The sequence below is a fragment of the Ahaetulla prasina genome, chromosome 2 (assembly GCF_028640845.1).
Source record: "Ahaetulla prasina isolate Xishuangbanna chromosome 2, ASM2864084v1, whole genome shotgun sequence".
Taxonomy (NCBI): Eukaryota; Metazoa; Chordata; class Lepidosauria; order Squamata; family Colubridae; genus Ahaetulla; species Ahaetulla prasina.
Window position 1 is genome coordinate 222778568 of NC_080540.1, and position 23867 is coordinate 222802434.

At 40.7% G+C, this 23867-nt stretch overlaps 1 protein-coding gene across 1 annotated transcript in view; it reads left to right on the plus strand.

Moving 5' to 3' along the window:
* The window catches only part of MPDZ (multiple PDZ domain crumbs cell polarity complex component), a 112766-nt gene that overhangs the window by 79708 nt on the left and 9191 nt on the right, over positions 1-23867 (plus strand). The window contains exons 31-43 of the mRNA XM_058168056.1: positions 106-302; positions 2550-2641; positions 2962-3052; positions 3257-3337; positions 3723-3815; positions 3894-3968; positions 5550-5736; positions 14706-14851; positions 15908-15991; positions 16130-16323; positions 17803-17950; positions 19922-20044; positions 22133-22237. Coding sequence (XP_058024039.1) covers positions 106-302; positions 2550-2641; positions 2962-3052; positions 3257-3337; positions 3723-3815; positions 3894-3968; positions 5550-5736; positions 14706-14851; positions 15908-15991; positions 16130-16323; positions 17803-17950; positions 19922-20044; positions 22133-22237 — 1616 coding nt within the window. The remainder of the gene's footprint in view (positions 1-105; positions 303-2549; positions 2642-2961; positions 3053-3256; positions 3338-3722; positions 3816-3893; positions 3969-5549; positions 5737-14705; positions 14852-15907; positions 15992-16129; positions 16324-17802; positions 17951-19921; positions 20045-22132; positions 22238-23867) is intronic.

A 23867-nucleotide genomic window follows, 5' to 3' on the forward strand; every position in this document is an offset into this window, starting at 1 on the left:
TCTTGAATTGTTTTTCTAATGTTGAGTTGAAGTTAGGACTATTGAATTCCAAAGTTTTGGAATCGATTTTGACTCCTCCCCCCCCATTTGAATCTTTATATTTAGGGAAAATCAGTCACCAGTATGGGAATCTGTCAGGAGATCTGCACGTGATAGAACTGGAGAAAGGGAAGACTGGATTAGGACTCAGCCTAGCTGGGAACAAAGACAGATCCAAGATGAGTGTCTTTGTGGTGGGCATTGATCCAAATGGAGCAGCTGGAAGAGATGGCAGGCTGCAGATTGGAGACGAGTTACTGGAAGTAAGTATCTAATAGACTTAAATAAAATAAACTGACTTTAAGGACAGAATTAATTCAAAACAATTAATTGGTATAAAATGTAAGCTTTATTAAAACAACATTATTTTCATCAGTATGTCCCTTCTTTACATAAATTGTACGTTCAAATCAGTTTGGACATTTGGCAACTACATAACTAGTCCTTTTTCCTTATGTCCTTTTTATGGAAGTGGTTTGCCTTAGAGAGAGTGATTGACCCAAGTCATCCAGCTGGCTTTGAGCCTCAGCCAGGACTAGAATTAAAGTTGTAGGCTATAAAATGTCACTTACAGATTGCAAATTATAGCGTACAAAGACTGGTTTTTATTGTTGTTGTTGTGATGGTGGGGTGGTACCTGGGGTTGAGCTACCCTGCAAATGTCCTTCTTGACGTTGAACTTTGTGTTCTATATGCAAAATCTATAGCTTTGGTTTTCTTCTTGAGCATTAATAGAGACAGGACCCTTTTGTTCCCTTGTTTATCCTCTGGAACGGTTTATCCTCTGAAATTTGTATAGCTTTTGTGTGCCTTGGTTTAAAAAGTGTTAAAATAACAATAGCACTTAGATTTATATACTGTCCCATAATGCTTTACAACGCTCTCTGGGCAGTTTACAGTGTCAATATATTGTTCCTCAACAATCTGGATCCTTGACATTGGAAGGATGGAAGACTGAGTCAACCTTGAGCCCTATTAGGATCAAACTCCAGGCTATAAGCACAGTTGGTCTGCAATACTGCATTCTAACTATTGCATCGCCAAACATGACTTTTCTTACGAATGAAGGCAAATATACTTATTCCAGGATAATGTTGTAGGATCAGTCACTGGGCTCAGAGGTTTAGTCTTCTGAGCTTTCGGATTCATGCTGGAGCCCAACCTCAGGAAACTACTCTCTGCCAGATTTTCTTCCCCAGACATGGATTGAGGTAGTTGGTAAGCCTCTTCCGGGATTTTGCTATTGAGCTGTTTGTTTTTTTCTTCCAGATAAGTTTTGTCTCTTCTGCTTTGGTTATTTGTTTGTTATTGAAAGTTGTCCAGAGTCATCATATAAGATGACCTTAAAGGTAAAGGTAAAGGTTCCCCTTTGCACATATTTGCTAGTCATTGCCATTCTAGGGGGTAGTGCTCACCCCCGTTTCGAAGCTGAAGAGACAAAGGCACACGGAACACTGTTACCTTCCCACCAAATGTGGCCTTATTTTTCTACTTGCATTTTTTACGTGCTTTCGAACTGCTAGGTTGGGAGAAACTGGCAGAAGCTGGAACAAGTAACGGGAGCTCACCCTGCACTAGGTTTCAAACCGCTGAACTGTTGACCTTTCGATTGATTATAAGGTGGCCTTATAATTCCTTCCTTCCTTCCTTCCTTCCTTCCTTCCTTCCTTCCTTCCTTCCTTCCTTCCTTCCTTCCTTCCTTCCTTCCTTCCTCCCTCCCTCCCTCCCTCCCTCCCTCCTTCCCTTCCTCCCTCCCTCCCTCCCGGATCAAAAAGGTAAAAGAAAATAGAATACAGCAGCCAGGATGGCATGAAAATAATCTTTGTTGGTCCAAAGATTTCATGTATATCTGCAAATTATATCTTGGACATTGATGATGTGTAAAATGGCATCTTTAAAAAAATCTTAAACAGGCAGGAGGATATTTCAAAACCAACCTCCATAACAGACTTTGTAGAGTAGAGGAATTGCTGTTTCTATTTGTGCTGCCAGAAGCAGTTTTATCAGCAGAACTTTGGAATACGTTTCCTATTAACTTAAAGATGATTAATCTTGGAAATTTAAGTAAAATATTGAGACATTCTTGTGCAGCTATAAATTAGTCTGATTACAAATCATTTTGCCATTATTTGTATTTATCAGTCTGCTTCTCCAAGCCTTTGTTTTCATTTGGCAAAAAATAAGTTACGAATCATTAGTGAAAATTAATGATGGTGTTCTCAATGTCAGCCAAACCACTGCAGTCAAGCAAAGGGCGTTTTCCAAGAGAGAGGCCAGTACAAACCAACAGCAGTTAGGATTTTGATAACAGGAAAAATAATAATAAATATTGCAGGATTAGTATCCGCAGTGGAATGGCTGAAGAAAAATATTAATAAGTTAACAATTATAATTAGCCAACAGTTTATTACATTGAATCAATTATAACAATCAGCTCTGCATGTAAAAGAAGTGATTTGGGAAGAAATAATGAAATGTGTATTCTTGTCTGTTTGTGCCATGCTGATCAGATAAATGGACAAGTTCTGTATGGAAAAACACATCAGAATGCATCTTCAATCATCAAATGTGCACCTTCTAAAGTAAAAATAATCTTTATCAGGTAAGAAACATTTAATCTTTTAATCTTTTAGTCTTGTCTCAGTTCATCTTTCAGATAATGGGAAGGGCATCAAAGGATTGCTAAGGGTTTTCTTGAATTATATACCTATTTTCAGAATTGCAAGTCCCTCTGGACTGAATTGCAGTCCCTCTGGACTGAAAGGTAGAGATCAATCACTTAAATCAGTAAATAAATATACAATGTAGATTTTTTTGTTTTAAAAAAACACCAAAAGTATTATTTAGATATTAAAAGTTTAAAGAAAACCTCCTCCAACACTAGTTCTATAGTATTAAAATTGTGTGCTTTTTGTATGATAGAAACAAAGATGCTATCCATCAGATGGCTATTTCTCCTGGTAAATCCCTGGTATCAGCATCTTCGTCTTCAGGGATGGTTCAGCATGAAGAGGTACAATGCATATTCAATTAATGAAATAAATCTTAATGTAGTGATTGGAAAAATTGCTACTTAAAATGTTTTCCATTGAAAATAATCAAAAGGCAGACCCAGTTTTAATTTAGAAGTAACTTCATAAAATTATTCTTAGTTAATTTAAACATGGTTCTTTTATAGTTATTATGAATATATTTTTAACATATTTATTTTGTTTAGGGGGAAGTGACTATTTCAAGCTCTAATTTACCAATAGATCTGACTTTATATAAGAACGTTCAAAATGTGGAACTACCTAAGGTAAATACGTGTATTTATGTTCTGTTTGTATCTCTAGTCCTAAATGAATTTCTGGCTGTAATTTTTTTTTTATTCTGATGGAGAAGGTACAAATGAGTTAAACCGCCTCATTTTTTATTTATGTATTTATTTACACACAGAGATACCTAGATACGAGTAAGCAAGCATGAAAACATTGTTTGATGTGCTTAAATTTTGCAAATGCTTTTTAAGTTTCTGAGAAATGTAAAACCTGAAGTGTGGTTTACATTTTATCTATATATTAGTTTGAAAATTTTAACTTAAACTCTATTTGTGTAGAATTTGCAAAGGCAGAATTCCTAAAGTATTATTTTACATTGGTTAAATTCTTCAATAACTGTAGTTGCCCTTTGTGATTCTTTAGGATCAAGGTGGCATAGGTATTGCTATTGGTGAAGAAGATACACTTAATGGTGTAGTTATTCAGAACTTAACAGACCATGGTGCAGCAGGAAAGGTAAACTTGACACTAAAGATGATAAAAATTTACATTTCCTTCTCCTTGACCTGTGTTAACGTATTTATTTTATTTCAGGATGGCCGAATTAAGGTTGGAGATCAAATTCTAGCAGTGGATGATGAAGTTGTTGTGGGCTATCCTATAGAAAAGGTAATTGAGCAATGTCTACCCTAGGCAGTTTTTAAAGATTTGTTTGTAATCAGCTAAAATGCTTGATTATGTATTTTATTTTTATTTATTAAATTTGTAGGTTGCCAATCTTATCACAGGGTAATTCTGGGCAGCTTATATGTTAAAAAGGATAGAACTATACAAAACAGGCATATACAAAACATGCATGTAAAATAAAATACTGTAAAATATAAATTAGCAACTTTAACTAAAGATGGGAAGAGATGGTAGGATGAGTAGTGGGCAGTGGTGGGATTTAGATATTTCTATGGGATTAGATTTATAGCATTGTTCAATTTTTAAAACTCAATTTCTATCTCATATCTCATTGAAGACACCTGTCCAAGAGAACATGACAAACAATCAGATAATTGTTGATCAGGGTGAGAATAATTAATGTTTAATGAAATTTAAAATATCTCCTTTCATGAACAAATTTATTTATTTATTTATTTATTTATTTATTTATTTATTTATTTATTAATTAATTAATTAATTAAATTTTTATACCGCCCTTCTCCGAAGACTCAGGGTGGTGTACAGCAAATTAAACACCAATAATCAAAAATTTTTAAAATACATGATTTTAAAATTTTAAAAAATGAGTGTATTTGTACTATATATATATATTGTACTATATATATACACACACACACACACACACACACACACGTGTGTGTGTGTGTGTGTGTAGGTCTTGGCATTTTCGGGTCTTTTCCCGTGTAAGGTTGAGATATCTTGGCGACATTTCGACGAGGTCTCACTCATCATCTTCAGGCTGGTGTTTTCGGCTTCATGCTTCTCGAGCAAAGAAACATCGCCAAGATACTCTCAAACTTATACGGGAAAAGACCCAAAAAGACCTACATACCTATACCCATGAAAACCTACGAATATATATATATATACAACCAAAGACCTACATATATGTATATATATATATATATATATATATATATAGGTCTTTGGTTGTTTGGGTTTTCTCCCGTGTAAAATTGGAAGTGTCTTGGCGACGTTTCGACGAAGTCTCATTCGTCATCTTCAGGCTTCAGCTTCGTGCTTCTGGGAGCAAATATATATATTTGTTTTCTGAGGTTTTCACGGGTGTTTGTATGTAGGTCTTTGGTTGTTCGGGTTTTCTCCCGGGGAAAATTGGAAGGGGCTTGGCAAGGCACTTCCAATTTTACACGGGAGAAAACCCGAACAACCAAAGATCTATATACAAACACCCGTGAAAACCTCCGAAAACAAATATATATATATATATATACACACACACACACATACCTACATACACACACACACATACACACACACACACACACACACACACACTAGATTTTTTAGCTGAAATACTGGCAATCATCTCTTGTCAGGGAAAAACATGTTATAGAAATGGCCATTCAGTCAAATATTTGTTCAAACACATAAGATTTGCTTTCCTCTTAACAACTTAGCTATAATAATTCTGCTGAATATTATACAGCAATATGTTTGCTTTTTTACATGGTAATTTGTCTTGTCCAATATTTCTTATTATCTGTTTATTATTTTAACAAGTTTATCAGTTTGCTGAAAACATCAAAGCCCAATGTAAAACTCACTATTAGTTCAGTTGAACCAGAAGGTCTGGCAATTCCCCAGCCACCATTGTCAACTTACAGCACCACTTTGACCGAGGGAACCAATATTCAGCCTTTACCAATTGTTCCATCATCTGAGTCACCAGAACCAGAGTTAATTAAAAGTAAGCATTTTCATTTACTCCATGTTAAAAAAAACACAGTGCACTATGTTCATATCAATATGCATGCAGGCGCATAAACATGTACCAATTATTGAATCAGCCATTAGCTTGTATGTCATTGACTTGGTACCTCAAATATCTTCCTTTGTAAGATTTAAGCAAATTATATAGAAATCAATATGTTATTTTATTTTATTTTATTTATTAATTAGATTTCTAGACCGCCCTTCTCCCGAAGGACTCAGGGCGGTGTACAGCCTTATTAAAACACATAGGTACACAATAAAATTAAAAATACATTTAAAATGAAATATTTAACGGCCAATTTTAAAACTAAAAGCGGTCAGGCGACCGATATAAAACCCTAAACTATAAAATCACCATTAAAACCCATAACTTAAAAACTAACCCAGTCCAGCGCAGATAAATAAGTAAGTTTTGAGCTCATGGCGAAAGGTTCGGAGGTCCGGAAGTTGGCGAAGTCCTGGGGAGCTCGTTCCAGAGGCGGAGCCCCACAGAAGGCCCTTCCCTGGGTGTCGCCAGACGACACTGTCGCGCCGACGGCACCCTGAGGAGTCCCTCTCTGTGAGAGCGCACGGGTCGGTGAGAGGTATTCGGTAGCAGCAGGCGGTCCCGTAAGTAACCCGGCCCTATGCCATGGGCGCTTTAAAGGCGTTCACCAACACCTTGAAGCGCACCGAAATCTTAACATTTGGTCTTTTCCCGTGTAAGGTTGAGATATCTTGGCGACATTTCGACGAGGTCTCACTCATCATCTTCAGGCTGGTGTTTTCGGCTTCATGCTTCTCGAGCAAAGAAACATCGCCAAGATACTCTCAAACTTATACGGGAAAAGACCCAAAAAGACCTACATACCTATACCCATGAAAACCTACGAATATATATATATATACAACCAAAGACCTACATATATGTATATATATATATATATATATATATATATAGGTCTTTGGTTGTTTGGGTTTTCTCCCGTGTAAAATTGGAAGTGTCTTGGCGACGTTTGACGAAGTCTCATTCGTCATCTTCAGGCTTCAACCGTGCTTCTGGGAGCAAATATATATATTTGTTTTCTGAGGTTTTCACGGGTGTTTGTATGTAGGTCTTTGGTTGTTGAGTTTTCTCCGTGTAAAATTGGAAGTGTCTTGGCAAGACACTTCCAATTTACACGGGAGAAAACCCGAACAACCAAAGACCTACATACCTATACCCATGAAAACCTACGAATATATATATATATATATATACACACACACACACACACACACACACACACACACACACACACACACACACACACACTAGATTTTTTAGCTGAAATACTGGCAATCATCTCTTGTCAGGGAAATACATGTTATAGAAATGGCCATTCAGTCAAATATTTGTTCAAACACATAAGATTTGCTTTCCTCTTAACAACTTAGCTATAATAATTCTGCTGAATATTATACAGCAATATGTTTGCTTTTTTACATGGTAATTTGTCTTGTCCAATATTTCTTATTATCTGTTTATTATTTTAACAAGTTTATCAGTTTGCTGAAAACATCAAAGCCCAATGTAAAACTCACTATTAGTTCAGTTGAACCAGAAGGTCTGGCAATTCCCCAGCCACCATTGTCAACTTACAGCACCACTTTGACCGAGGGAACCAATATTCAGCCTTTACCAATTGTTCCATCATCTGAGTCACCAGAACCAGAGTTAATTAAAAGTAAGCATTTTCATTTACTCCATGTTAAAAAAAACACAGTGCACTATGTTCATATCAATATGCATGCAGGCGCATAAACATGTACCAATTATTGAATCAGCCATTAGCTTGTATGTCATTGACTTGGTACCTCAAATATCTTCCTTTGTAAGATTTAAGCAAATTATATAGAAATCAATATGTTATTTATTTATTTATTAATTAGATTTCTAGACCGCCCTTCTCCCGAAGGACTCAGGGCGGTGTACAGCCTTATTAAAACACATAGGTACACAATAAATTTAAAATACATTTATAATGAAATATTTAACGGCCAATTTAAAACTAAAAGCGGTCAGGCGACCGATATAAAACCCTAAACTATAAAATCACCATTAAAACCCATAACTTAAAAACTAACCCAGTCCAGCGCAGATAAATAAGTAAGTTTTGAGCTCATGGCGAAAGGTTCGGAGGTCCGGAAGTTGGCGAAGTCCTGGGGAGCTCGTTCCAGAGGCGGAGCCCCACAGAAGGCCCTTCCCTGGGTGTCGCCAGGCGACACTGTCGCGCCGGCGGCACCCTGAGGAGTCCCTCTCTGTGAGAGCGCACGGTCGGTGAGAGGTATTCGGTAGCAGCAGGCGGTCCCGTAAGTAACCCGGCCCTATGCCATGGGCGCTTTAAAGGCGTTCACCAACACCTTGAAGCGCACCGGAAGGCCACAGGTAGCCAGTGCAGTCTGCGCAGGATAGGTGTCACTCGGGAGCCACGAGGGCTCCCTCTATCACCGCAGCTGCATTCTGGACCAACTGCAGCCTCCGGATGCCCTTCAAGGGAGCCCCATGTAGAGAGCATTGCAGTAGTCCAGGCGAGACGTCACAAGGGCGTGGTGACTGTGCACAAGGCATCCCGGTCTAGAAAGGCGCAACTGGCGCACCAGGCGAACCTGGTGGAAAGCTCTCCTGGAGGCGGCCGTCAAATGATCTTCAAAAGACAGCCGTGCATCCAGGAGAACGCCCAAATTACGCACCCTTCCATCGGGGCCAATGACTCGCTCCGACAGTCAGCCGCGGACTCAGCTGACTGTACCGGGATGCCGGCATCCACAGCCACTCCGTCTTGGAGGATTGAGCTTGAGCCTGTTTCTCCCCATCCAGACCCGTCGGCTTCCAGACACGGGACAGCACTTGATAGCTTCATTGGGGTGGCCCGTGTGAAAAGTACAGCTGGGTGTCATCAGCGTACAGCTGGTACCTCACACGAAGCCACTGATGATCTCACCCAGCGGCTTCATATAGATGTTGAACAGAAGGGCGAGAATCGACCCTGCGGCACCCCACAAGTGAGGCGCGGGGTGACCTCTGCCCGTCAACACCGTCTGCGACGGTCGGAGATAGGAGGAGAACCACCGATGGCGGTGCCTCCCACTCCCAACCCTCCAACCGGCGCAGCAGGATACCATGGTCGATGGTATCAAAAGCCGCTGAGAGGTCTAATAGGACCAGGGCAGAGGAATAACCCCTATCCCTGGCCCTCCAGAGATCATCCACCAACGCGACCAAAGCCGTCTCAGTGCTGTAACCGGGTCGGAAGCCGGACTGGAATGGGTCCAGATAGACAGTTTCCTCCAGGTGCAGGGGAAACTGATATGCCACCATACTCTCTACAACCTTCGCCGCGAAGCGAAGGTTGGAGACCGGACGATAATTACCTAAAACAGCCGGGTCCAGGGAAGGCTTCTTGAGGAGGGGCCTCACCACCGCCTCTTTCAAGGCGGCCGGAAAGACTCCTTCCAACAAGGAAGCACTCGTAATCCCCTGGAGCCAGCCCCGTGTCACCTCCTGAGTGGCCAGCACCAGCCAGGAGGGGCACGGGTCCAGTAAACACGTGGTGGCATTCAATCTACCCAGCAACCTGTCCATGTCCTCGGGAGTCACAGGGTCAAACTCATCCCACACAACATCACCAAGACCGCCTCAGATACCCCGTCTGAATCGCCACAATTTTGGTCCAGACCGTCCCTAAGCTGAGCGATTTTATCGTATAGATAACCGTTAAACTCCTCAGCACGTCCCGCAGCGGGTCATCCCGCTCCCCTGGTGAAGGAGGCGGGTCACCCAGACAGGGCAGCTGGGCGGTTATCTGCCGGCGCAATGAGGGAGGAGGCGAGAACGCCTCGCTTCCTCAGTGCCACTAGGTAGGTCCTGGTATAGGATCTAACTAGTGTCCGATCAGCCTCTGAGCGGCTGGACCTCCAGGAACTCTCTAGGCGTCTTCTCCGGCGTTTCATCCCCTCAGCTCCTCGGAGAACCAAGGAGCCGGTTGGGATCTGCGCCGGGTCAGAGGTCGCAAAGGCACGACACGGTCTAAAGCCCCAGCCGCAGCCCGTTCCCAGGCTGCAGCTAGTTCCTCTGCCGTGCCGTGAGCCAGACCCTCAGGAAGTGGCCCAAGCTCCGTCCGAAACCTCTCTGGGTCCATCAGGCGCCTGGGACGGTACCACCGTAATGGTTCCGTCTCCCTGCGGTGTTGGGTAGCGGTCAGAAAGTCCAGGCGAAGAGAGAGTGATCTGACCATGACAAAGGTTCAGTGACTATTTCCTTTAAGTCCAGATCTCTCAACCACTGACCAGAGACAAAATCAGGTCCAGTGTGCCTCCCCGATGTGAGTGGGGCCATCCACTACTTGAGTCAGGTCCAAGGCCGTCATGGAGGCCAGGAACTCCCGAGCTACCGTCGATGACGAGCCGGCAGATGGCAGTTAAAGTCCCCATGACTAAAAGTCTGGGGTCTCCACTGCCACCCGGCAAGCACCTCCAGGAGCTCGGGCAGGGCAGCTGTCACGCAGCAAGGAGCCAGGTACGCCACCAGCAAGCCCATCTGACATCTATGACCCCACCTCACAAGAGGATTCACACCCGGCAATCTGAGGTACAGTGGTCTCCCTCGGCTCTAGACTCTCTTTAATAGCAACCGCCACCCTCCACCCCTACCCTGGGCCTCGGCTGATGGAATGCACGGAAACCCGGTGGGCACATCTCGACCAGGGCACACCCTTCAGTGCCCAACCAGGTCTCCGTGCGCCTATAATATCCGTGGCACCCCCCTGTATCAGATCATGTATTAGGGGGGCCTTATTGGCCACGGACCGTGCGTTGCATAACATCAGACGAAGGCCCAGGCTCTGAGGGTCTTGACCATCCGGGGAACGGGAGAAGTCAGGGGGATCGGGGCACGCGATCCCTTGCAGACATCGAACGCGTGACCCCTATGTCGATCGATCCCCCTTCCGCCATATCTGCCCCTCCCACTTACCGTGCAAATAGACTCACCCTCACACAAAGGAACACACTCCCCCCCCCATAACCTCCGAACCCATTTGATAGTCGCCACGAGCATGCGCTGGAACTGGTTTCCCTCCCGACGGGCTACCCCCCTCATCCGCCCTAACCCTCCCACCCCCACCCACCCTACCTCCCCCACCAACCCAAGCCCGTCGATTTCCACCCTCCCCGTAAAAGTCCCATTAAAACTCCCCTTAAAAAATCGGTTAAAACAATTAATTAAAAATCCCCTAAGTCTCCTATTCTTGGCATGCCATCTCTCGGAGTTCCAAAACCCGTCCTCAAGATAGGCCCTCGATAACGATAATTATATATATATAATTTGCTGAGCACAACCAAGCCCCCACCCAAACAGGACACACCCCCAGCCAATCAGAGCACAAAAAAACCCCTATCCAATCAGAGCACAGCCAAGCTCCCACCCAATCAGTTGAAACCCCCACTAGCAGTTAAAAAGGAAGAAACAGCTGCAATCACACATTGCTCCCAGAAGCACGAAGCTGAAGCCTGAAGATGACGAATGAGACTTCGTCGAAACATCTCCAAGACACTTCCAATTTTACGCGGGAGAAAACCCGAATAACCAAAGACCTACACACACACACACACACACACACTAATTTTATTAGCTGAAATATTGGCAATCATCTCTTGTCAGGGAAAAATATGTTATAGAAATGGCCATTCAGTTAAATATTTGTTCAAACACATAAGATTTGCTTTCCTCTTAACAACTTAGCTATAATAATTCTGCTGAATATTATACAGCAATATGTTTGTTTGTTACATGGTAATTTGTCTTGTCTAATATTTCTTATTATCTGTTTATTATTTTAACAAGTTTATCAGTTTGCTGAAAACATCAAAGCCCAATGTAAAACTCACTATTAGTTCAGTTGAACCAGAAGGTCTGGCAATTCCCCAGCCACCATTGTCAACTTACAGCACCACTTTGACCGAGGGAACCAATATTCAGCCTTTACCAATTGTTCCATCATCTGAGTCACCAGAACCAGAGTTAATTAAAAGTAAGCATTTTCATTTACTCCATGTTAAAAAAAACACACAGTGCACTATGTTTATATCAATATGCATGTAGGCGCATAAACATCTACCAATTATTGAATCAGCCATTAGCTTATACGTCATTGACTTGGTACCTCAAATATCTTCCTTTGTAAGATTTAAGCAAATTATATAGAAATCAATATGTTCTTTTCGGCCAATGTATTGTGTTTTAATTTTCTTCCTCTTTCTATTTTTTTGGCCTTTTTGGTTCAGGTAATCTTCAACATGACCACAATTGACCCCAAAATTTCTGTTGCTAAGCAAGAGAGTTGTTAAGTGAATTTTGACCCATTTTATGACCTTTCTTGCCGCATCTATTAAGTGAATCACTGCAGTTGTTAAGTAACATGGTTTTTTAGTGAAACTGGCTTCCCCATTGACTTTACTTATCAGAAGGTCGCAAAAGGTGATCACATGACCCCCAACACTGCAACCATCATCAGTATGAGTCAGTTGCCAAATGTCTGAATTTGGATCATGTGATCATGGAGATGCTGCAATTGTCGTAAGAGTTAAAAAATGGTCATAATGTTCACTTTTTTCAATGCCATAACTTTGAACGGTCACTAAACAACTGTTGTAAATTGAGAACTATCTTTATAATTAGCCAATTGTTAAGTAGAAATATTTGTATGATTATTAAATGGATTCAGTTGTAAGACCAATGGATTTGTCCCATTATCGACTGTGGCTCTGTAATGGTATGACATACATTATTATATTACTGTAATACTGCAGAAATGTATCTCAAGGAAGGTTTTCATTTAAGATCAAAACTTTATTGAGGAAGTTATACCTTGCAGTTTTTTTTTTTTGTTTTTTTTTTCTCCAAAAAGTTTTTATTGGTCAAAAAAGGTTTATACAAATACATATCAGGTATGGTAAATTTTCATTTTTCTTATGCAAGATAAGAATTTTACTCAAATTTTTAACACATACAACAGCCATATGGCAAGCAGGTGACACGAAGTAGCTAAGTTTACAAATCTTACATACGCAATAAAGAAGGGTCAAGAATAAACAGAATATCATACAAAAGAGAATAAGGAAAACCAACACAATACCAAATATCTTTATCACTTCCTAGTTTGGGACCCCAGAACTCTGGGTCCAGCCTGCCCCACCCCCAGGGCCGCAACAGCGGCAGCCGCCTCCGCCCCATGGTCTATAACCTCCCCTTCTTCAATTCCTGGGTCATCTAATTCCAGGAGGGCTTTGTGTTCCTCCACGTAGGCCGTAGCCTCCGCAATTGTACTAATTTTTTTCGTAATGCCCTCCCGGAAAATCATCAATCCCTCTGGCATCAGCCATCTGAAGCCTACTCCCTTCTGGTACAATTTGCTTGACAAAAAGTAATATTTCTTTCTCATTTCACGTACCTGTCTGGGAATCTGCCTCAGAATGGCTATCTCCCTGCCCCTATAAGTCAGTGCCCCACTCCTATGTTTTCTAAGAATTTCATCTCTCGTCTCTCTTCTCACAAATTTGACATGAACTTCTCTAGGAACTGCATGCGTGCGTGCATATTGTGAATTAACTCTATAAACTCGATCCACATCCCAATTCATGAAATCAACACCTCTCCCAAGAAATTCTCCTAACAATTTAGTCACAACATCTCTCAAATCTTCTTGGTCCACTTCTTCCAAATTTTGAAACCTAAGGAAATAAGACATTTTATCCATCTGTAGTCCAAGCACAGCATTGCCTGTCGTCTCCTCTCTTTTCTGCACTGCCCGCATCTCACCCTCCAGACCTTCCACTTTCTGCTTGTTTTCTGCTGAAACTTGTTGAGTATCCTTTAAATCCTTTTGGATAGTCACAATTTCTGCTCTTATTTCCGTTTGGCCTCTTTGCAAATCATCCAGTTTCTTGTCCATATTGGATAACTTTTCCAGAATTCTCTCCATCTCTCCAGCAGTTGGTCTCTGACCTTTTGCCATTTAGAAAAAAAATTTCAAAATCCTCAGGCAAGCACAGTATCCTTATAATTTCCTCCGGATCCACCAGGGGGCACTCACAGGAGCAACGAGTCCAGAGTACAGTTAGTCAACCAGGAAGCCGAAGGGAAGTGATGTCATCAAAATTCTCATAGTGAAGGCGGAAGCTGGACGCCACCACTGTTCCCCAGAGGGAGGGGGGGCCTCAAACCCTCCCTCCTAAATTTCTCCATCACCTCTTCTCTCCAGAGCTCCACAAAACCGGTAATCTTCTTATTTTAAGTTCTCCTCTCTCCAGAATGACTCGTGCTCCTTCCAGCCGCAGGGGAGAAAAACCCCCCCGCACTCCGGAGCACTCCACTCGCGTTTACCGATATCCCCTTCCCTTCTCCATTCCTCAATTCTTCTCCGTTCCCTGTTCACCACCAGGCTGCTGCAGTTATAAATCCAAAGCGCCGGTGTCACCGGCACAGCGGCCCAGGCGGCGACCAAAATAATGGCGTGGCCGTGGCCTCAAACCCCGCCGAGCCTAGGACGCGCCAGCATCGGTCCCCCCAGTCCTGTATGTCGGCTGGGAGACCCCTGGCGAGCCGTCCGTGCGGCAGGTGTCCTTTTTCGGAACACCTGGCCCCTGGGGGCCTCGGCGGCGGCCGGATTCGGGCACTGGGGGCAAGAGAAGCCTCCAGACGACCGTTGCCGCTGGACACCGGAAGTCGTCTCATACCTTGCAGTTTTTAATGTTCTGGTATATCCTAATTCCACTGAGAAGATATATCCATGGAGTTAATAAATCCCAAATTATGCGGTAGCTTCTCTCAACATAACTTGCAAAATGGTTCTCTTGATGTAAAACAACAAATAAGGTATCTTAGAATCATAGTTTATAACCAGCTCTTCTAATTTGTGTTTTTAGATGCAAGCAGGCCTTCAACTCCAGCTATGTTAGCTTCTGACCCAGCCACTTGTCCAATAATCCCAGGTTATGAAACAACAATCAGTATCTCCAAGGGACGTACTGGTCTAGGGTTGAGCATTGTTGGAGGAGCTGACACATTACTGGTGGGTAAAAATGATTTCTGTAATCTTTATACAATCTCTGGTTAACATTTCTAACACAAAAAACAATGTCCCGTTGAATGTAATGGCACTTATTCTCAGATACGTGGATGTAAGATTACAATGTGAGACCTTTATAAAGTGACTTGAATAAATGAATTTAAATACAAGTTATATTATTGGAAATAAATTTAAATCTATAACTACATAAAGCACTAATACCTTAAAAAATGGCACACCTCTGTTACATTTCATTCCTATTCATTCTTAGTTTCATTAAATATTTATATATTTTTGAATTCATAAGTTACTAAAGTTTTTAAAGTTTTAGATTTTTTTCTTCTTCTTATCATATTTCAATACTTTACTGTTAATGTTTCTTATTTTTTAGGTATAATTATTTCTATAATGTTATGTAAAATGTTCCGATTTGTAGTATTCATTTAAAGGTACATAATTAAAATCTCAAGGGGGCCCAGTTAAGACACTAACGGTTAAGACACTGAGCTTCTTGACCAGAAAGTTGGCTGTTCGAAATTCAAGCACCATGTGACAGGGTTTGCTCCTATTACTTGCCCCGGCTCCTGCCAAGCTAGCAATTTGAAAACATTGAAATGCAAGTAGGTAAATAGGTACCGCTTTAGTGGGAAGATAACAATGTTCTCACGTGCTTTGATGTATAATCATGCTGCCCATATGATCATGGAAGCATTTTCGGACATCACTGGTTCCATCAGCTAGGAAACAAAAATTAATACTGTCCCTTAGAGTTTGACACGACTAGGGAAACCTATCACGTTGTTAAAATTAAGATCTTATTCCCCCGCCCCCCGTTCTTAGTGCATTTCTGCATTTCCATCTTTAATTTCTAATAATACACTATAGCATCAGAAACTTACTTAAAAATACATTTGCATAGAGACTTCTGAATCTTAGTGTGTGTGTATATGTGTGTGTGTGTGTTTTCCTACATTCAAACTCTTTGCTTTACTTTAAGATAGTTGCAATACATGGTAAAGAAATCTAACAACTCAGTGATAGAATCTTTCAAATCTACAGGGAGCAATTATTATCCACGAAGTATATGAAGAAGGAGCAGCATCTAAAGATGGAAGACTCTGGGCTGGTGATCAAATCTTAGAGGTACAGTATTAAACATTATACAACTTACGGAATCCTGTGTAGGAAATAGAAATGATGGGAGAAAAAGGCAGTTGTGGAGAGCTATGTTATTTTTGTAATCAGTGAATGTATGCAGCTTTCATTGTCTATTTATTTTAGGTGAATGGTATTGACCTAAGGAATGCAACGCACGATGAAGCTATAAATGTTCTCAGACAGACACCACAGAAAGTCCGCCTGACTGTTTACAGGGATGAAGCCCAATATAAAGAAGAAGACATGTATGATGTTCTGAGTATCGAATTACAGAAGAAACCAGGCAAAGGACTTGGATTAAGTATTGTTGGAAAAAGGTAGGTACAAAGAGGGTCTTCTGAAACTTACACCGAATGTAATTTTTGCCAGAAATAAGGTTTCTAAGAAAAGGCAACCCAATCAAATAGTATGAGTTGGCTTTTAGTTTCAGTGTACTCTTGGCTTCTTGCTTAATTCTTAGTTATCTTCTGTATAAAAATATATATTTTCAGATCAACCCAATAAAACAGCTTATTAGGGGATTTATTTGCTAGGCGTGCATACCAACCAGAAAATGTGTTATGTGCATGAAACAAACACACTGTAGCTTAAAGGTTGCTTAAACTATTCTGATTGGGTCATAGACTCAGAGAACCGATACCCAGAATATTTGGATTTTTCTAAGTCAGTGATGGCTAACCATTTTGCTGTCGCGTGCCAAAAGCGGGAGGAGCGTGTGTGTGTGTGTGTGCACGTGACCGCACCCATAATTCAATGTGCCCTGCCCTCCCACGCATGCCCGTTCCCCTCCCCCCCCGCTTTTGGCACAGTGGGCCCGGTAGGCCCATTTTTTGCCCTTCTCAGGCTCCAGAGGTATTTTAGGAGCTTCGGGAGGGTGAAAACAACCTTCACCACCTCCCTGGAGGCCATTCGGAGGCCGTAAACAGCTCATTTCCCGACTTCTGGTGGGACTGGAAGGCCCGAAAGTTAGCTAGCCGGCGTACACATGCGCGCTGGAGCTGAGCAAGGGCAACGCTCATGTGCCCACAGATGCGGCTCGGTGGCACAGGTGCCATAGGTTCGCCATCATGGTTCTAGGTTTTGTCCAAAAAAAAAAAAAATCAAAAGTCTTTTGGGTGAGAAAGTCAAGGCTGTGGTACTTTATACCACTCTCCCTATCTTTTCTGTATATCCTATGCACCAGCATGGTCTCCTTGTCTACCCATCGCTACCCTTGAATTTAAGGTGTGGCATATCTTACAAGCCAATCTTCCCTCTTCCCCAACTGGAAGATTACAGGATTTTTTTCCCTGCTAGCACTAAATACAGTTGTGTTTCCCTAAGCCAAACTCTTGTGTTTGTGGTAGTAGAAAGAAATCTGTATGGGTTTTAGAAGGCATTTCTTATTTAGTGCCTCTGATGTAATCCTGGCTCTCAAATTAATTTCTGAGGTTTTTTTACCAAACAAATTTATGATACATTTTTAATAATGGGTTTTTAATAAAATGATATATTATAAATGTAGAAAATATGTAGAAATATCTGTCACAAATTTATAAAAATGTAAAATTAATATTAAATAAAGCAGATTATTAATATTTTATTGTATTTCATATGATTATAAACCTCTTATGAATGTTCTAAGAATGATTAAAACAGTGAATTAGAGTGAATGTTTACAAATAATAGAGATTAAGAATTAAATTTATGCAGTTGTGCACCGTTTATAGATCAACTCAGACATACGATAGGACGGTATAGAAGAGTCCAAATAAATAACTAAATAAAACAAACACACATGAATATTGCATTTGTAGAAATGACACTGGAGTGTTTGTGTCGGACATTGTCAAAGGAGGTTTAGCAGATCTGGATGGAAGGTTAATGCAAGGAGACCAGATATTAATGGTGAATGATGAAGATGTTCGAAACGCTAACCAGGAGACAGTGGCGGCCTTATTAAAGGTACACTAGATTTGAGATAAAATGATATCACATTAATTCAGAATACAATCCAGACCCTCTTTGGTTGAAACCCCAACTGTTGCTCATCCTTGATTTGATTTGGGTATAATTATTTTGATAAAATCAGATAAATGTATTGGGATTGCAAACCTTTTTTAATATAGTTTAATACATTTAATACTACCTCAATTAGCAGCCATTAATCATAACCATAAACAGTAATAAAAATTTCATTTTCCAATCAATGTGCACCTTTACAACCAAATTTAACACTCTTGACAATAATGCATGCTGATCTGAGTAGCAATGGTGTAGCTGCATGAGAGAATTTTATTTGAATGAGATAGCAATGGCCAGTGATCTTAGCAGCATCTCTTGCTCTCTCACTCTTTCTGTCTGTCTCAAGTCACATGTTCACTTAGTGACCATTTCAATTAACAATCTGGTTGCTGAAATAGAACTTGGTCACTGAACAAAGAATGGGTTCATTTTGACAGTAATCCTACTATAAATCAGACGAAGGGACTGAACTGAGCAGTTAGTTGAGAAATCTTTTTACTGTACTCATCACTATAAAAATTATACATGATATTTTGTTTAGATTTAACTTAACTGCAGTACCAGTTGAAAAAACTGCTTACTATTTAAATGACTTCTTCAGTTGTGGTTTGTTTGTAAAAGAACACAGGACGCCTGAGTGTTTAGTGGTCAAAATGAAAAATAAGTCAGGTGTTAGAGGTTAAATTTCATTAATGGTGCTAAGAAAAGAGATGATATAATTTTTTGTTAGAGTCATGATGGAGTTGAAGAAATTGATGCTGGATTTTAAAATTAGATTTTGAGCTGATTCCTTCCGTGATGGGCAGTCAAACAATTTTTTCTTAATGCATATTGTCATTGCAGTGAGGTTTTTTGATATGTCTACTTAGATGGTTTTTTAAGACTATCTCTCATTCTAGTCTTTGACTTACTAAATATTCATTATTTGACCATTCAAAATTACAACAACATTAAACAAAGTGAGTTACAACTGGTCCTTGCACTTAAAACTGTTGCATCCCCACAGTCATATTGATTAAAATTTGGGCGCTTGGCAACTGGCATGTATTTAGGGTAGTTGCAACATCCATTTCATTGCCATTTATGACTTTCCCAGCTGGCTTCCAAGAAACAAAATCAGTGGGGGAAGCCAGATTCGCTTAAAAGACCACATGATTCACTTAACAAGTGCAGTGATTCGCTTAACAACTCTGACAAAAAAGGTCATAAATATGGGCATGACTCACTTAACAACCACTTTGCTTAGGAATGGAAATTTCGGTCCCATTTGTGGTCATAAATCAAGGATTACCTTTATTGTATAAGGTAGAAGTGCCTTTTGTTACAATTGCTGCTAAACAATGGTGTTCCAATAGTGAGCATATTTATATAATGTTTATAGACAGATCTTTAAACTGAGCCTTTAAATGCACATTATTTTTTTATTATTTTTATTTTTTATTTTTATTTATTTATTTATTTGTCACAATAGTATATATAAGCATAAGCATGAAATAACTATATGATATATAAGCATAAATATAATCATAACTATATGAAATTGGATACAATCAAAGGGAACATTAGGGCAGGCACGTTGGTGCTCTTATGCACGTCCCTTACAGACCTCTTAGGAATGGGGTGAGGTCAATAGTATAATAATAGGTGTGAAGCATGAGAATATTTATGCCCATTTGGATTTTAGGTTTGACTGTAAGAGATATAATGACTATAAAGTTTCACATTGTGATTCTTGAGGTTACTGTATCAAGACCTAAAATTTAATTTTGTCTCCTACATTAAGCCAAATCCAGCTAATCTGTCATGATTAGAACCTGCCTCTAGTAACAGAACAAAGAAAACTTTTATTTACTTATATTTCCTATTCCTAAACCACCCATCTCTCTCTATTGTTTGCCTTTGTTCTAACAGGGTCCTTCAGATTCTTTGGGAGTTAGTATTGCTGGAGGAGTAGGAAGCCCCCTTGGTGATGTTCCCATTTTTATAGCCATGATGCATCCAAATGGAGTTGCAGCACAAACCCAGAAATTGAGGGTAAGAAAGAAACAGAAAATGTTATGATATTATTCTTGCTTCAAGTAACCTGATCCAATGTTGTTTTTATTTGCATGTTAATCAGGTAAGACAATGGTAAGTAAGCTGTTAGCTGTGGTTAGCTGCTTGTGGCCTCTAGCCACTATGTAATGGCTTCCAAATCACCTCAAATCATATTACTAAAGTTCAGCAGAACAACTGTCAATTTTAAGGGACGCAGTGGTATGATTGTTTGTTCGTTTGGCTTGATGGTTAAAGATGCAAAATGGAGGTTGTAAAAGGGTCACTGTTGTGAGATGGGCAGCCATATAATTTATTGGAATAAATTAATAAAAGCTTTATGAATCAAAGAATGAGTATCTATACTTTAATCCCCTTTAATTTAATCCTCTTTAATTATACTTTAATTTTGTCAAAAGACAAAAACGGCTGAAAATTTTCCAAAACATGCTGTTGTGGTATCGCTACCATATCACTTGTTGTCTTCAGGGGCCAAGAAGCTTTAGTCAAAAGAGCAAAAGATGACCTTCAATTCTGAGGGTTGACCATCTTTAATGTAACTAAAAGTCATCTTTGCAAAAGAGAATGCCATCTTAGGGACAAGATGCTTCACCAGTAAGTAAGGGAGGTGATCAAAGGTGGTATTCAGCCGGTTCTGACCAGTTCTGGAGAACTGGTAGCAGAAATTTGGAGTAGTTCGGAAAACTGGCAAATACCACCTCTGACTGGCCCCGCCCCCAACTATTCGCTGCCTGCCAAGTCCCAGCTGATCAAGTCCCAGCTGATCGGCTGTGTCTTCTATTGTCATCTGCACACTGAGCTGGAAAGCAGGTTAGTGGGGTGGGGTGGAAATGGAGATTTTACAGTATCCTTCCCCTGGAGTGGAGTGGGAATGGAGATTTTGCAGTATCCTCCCCCCCGGGAGTGGAGTGGAAATGGAGATTTTATAGTATCCTTTCCCTGGAGTGGGATGGAAATGGAGATTTTACAGTATCCTTCCCCTGGAGTGGGTTGGAAATGGAGATTTTACAGTATCCTTCCCCTGGAGTGGGGTGGGAATGGAGATTTTGCAGTATCCTCCCCCCCCGGGAGTGGAGTGGAAATGGAGATTTTACAGTATCCTTCCCCTGGAGTGGGGTGGAAATGGAGATTTTACTGTATCCTTCCCCTGCCATGGCCACCAAGCCTTGGCCACAGAACCGATAATAAAAAATTTGGAATCCCACCACTGGAGGTGATTCAGTTTGGAAAGTTCTAGTGAAAACTGCAGAAATGGGAACAACTCTTCAATTTATCCAATGAAAAGAATGTTTTTGTTTCTGTATTGCCAGTGATTATCTTGTTTACAAGGAGTCCTCGACTTAAAACTGATTGCTTAACCACTGTTTCACATTACGACAGATTCTCCCCAAAACTAACTACAACTCAGTCACCCACAGTCATGTCCACATTTCAGGTGCTCAGCCACTGGCCCACATTTATGACTGTTTGCAGTGTCCTGCAGTAATGTGACTACTATTTATGACGTTTTCCCCAGAATCTGATGTTTACTTCTGGTTTCTGGCAAAAAAATGACCTATAATGACCAGTGGGTTTATGAGCACCACATTCACTTAACAACCATGGCAAAAAAAGGTCATTAAATCAGACGCTCTCACATGACTGCCCTACTTAACATCATGATTTACAATTGTCATTGCAGGGTCATTTATGATCTTAACTGTAGAACTATCTGTACCAATCAAACTAAGCCACTAAGTTGTATAGTTTTATATCACAAGGCCCAAATCCAACCAAATACGAGTTATTGATTACAACTAAAGCAACCACCATTTATTATATTCAAGATCCACTTTTTAATTTTGGAACCGTGGAAGATATTTGTGGTTCTTAACTTTAAGCAATGGCTTGACGGCATATATTGGGAAACCATAATCATTTTTGTTGGTTTAAGAAACACCCTTATGCTTGCAATTTAATGGGAAAGAAAGTGTTAATTAATGACTTCAAAATAATTTGGTATGATAGATTATTCCTCTCCTCCCTCCACCCCTCCACCCCCACATGTATCTCACTTTCATCATCCAGGTTGGAGACAGGATTGTGAGCATTTGCGGAACATCTACTGAAGGCATGACTCATTCCCAGGCTGTCAGCTTGCTGAAGAATGCTTTGGGCACCATTGAATTACAGGTAGGAATGTTGCCTGCAACTTAACATGTACATCTTCCAATTACTGTACTTTTTGGAGTCTATGGCGCACTTTTCCCCTCGTAAAAGAGGGTGGAAATGTTGGTGCATCTTATACACCAAATACAACCAGTTTTGGCCTCCCAAAACCCTGCCCCACGTGTCCCATTTTCGCCAAAAACAGGCCGGTTTTTCACTAAAACTGGATGCGCAGAGGGCTTGGGAGACCTGCAGAGTGCTCCTGGGGGCTGGGGAGGGCAAGAACACGGCACGTGGGGGGTTTGGGAGGTCAAAAACGGGCTTGTTTTTCGCAAAAATGGGGGTGTTTTTGCCCTCCCCAGGATCACTCTGGAGACCTCCCAAACCCTCTGCAGGTCCTGTTTTTGCAAAAAACAGGGCCGTTTTCATGAAAGGCCCATTTTTGGCCTCCCAAACCCCCCATGTGTTGCGTTTTTGCTCTCCCCAGGAGTCCTCTGTAGGCCTTCTAACCCCTCTGTGCAGGGTTGAAATTCAGCAGATTCTGACAGGTTCTGGAGAACTGGTAGCAGAAATTTTGAGTAGTTCAGAGAACCGGCAAATACCAGTTCTGGCTGGCCCCAGAGTGGGGTGGGAATGGAGATTTTGCAATATCCTTCCCCTGGAGTGGGGTGGGAATGGGGATTTTGCAGTATCCTTCCCCTGCCACGCCCACCTAGCCACACCACTCCCACCAAGCCACGCCCACAGAACTGGTAGTAAAAAAAAATGAATTTCACCACTGCGGGCCTGTTTTTTGCAAAAACGGGATGCGCAAAAAACTTTTTTTTCTTGTTTACCTCTTCAAAATCTTGGTGCATCTTATACTCTGGTGTGTCTTATAGTCTGAAAAATATGGTATTCATACTATGATTTATATATTGTAATGGCTATCTGGAACCATATGCCAGTCCCATAAGATAGGTCAGATATAGAAATAACTGCCCAGGAAGCCTGAAACTATTTTTATTGAAATTGATTGTAATAACAGAATCTTGCAAATAGACTGCTTCTCCTCCCCTTCTCTCCCCTACAGGGAATCAGGGAGGCATCTTTCTGGACTAGTTTCTTTTTTTAAAAAAAAAAATATTGTATTAAATTTCGGCAAAACATAAAATATAAAAACCAAACAAAATTATTAAGGAAAGGTATAGGAAAAGAAAAGGTGCAAAGGAATTGAAAAATTCAAAAGGAAATAACTTTCACCGTTCTTTGATACAGTTACAAATATGTATATCAAAAATTCAATAATATCCAATATTTCTATAATTATAAACACTCTTAATATATCATTTTTATATTCTCTATACCCTTTCCCTGAAAACAAGACATCCCCTGATAATAAGCCCAGTCGAGCTTTTGAGTGCAAGCGCTAAAATAAGTTGAAGCACAAGGTATTTTGCAGCTGATCACATCATCACACAGGTAAATCTGCTTTAAATAGGCAAGCTTCTGTCCAACCCACTGCTGTGCAAATGGCTGTTAGCTCATTCCTCTGTGATCAGCTGCAATAAAAAAATGTTCTAAACATCTTTATTTGGAAACCAGGCATATGGCTAATGTTATCATACCAGCAGCCTGTCTTGGGCATTTATATCATAAATCTTAACATTCTGGA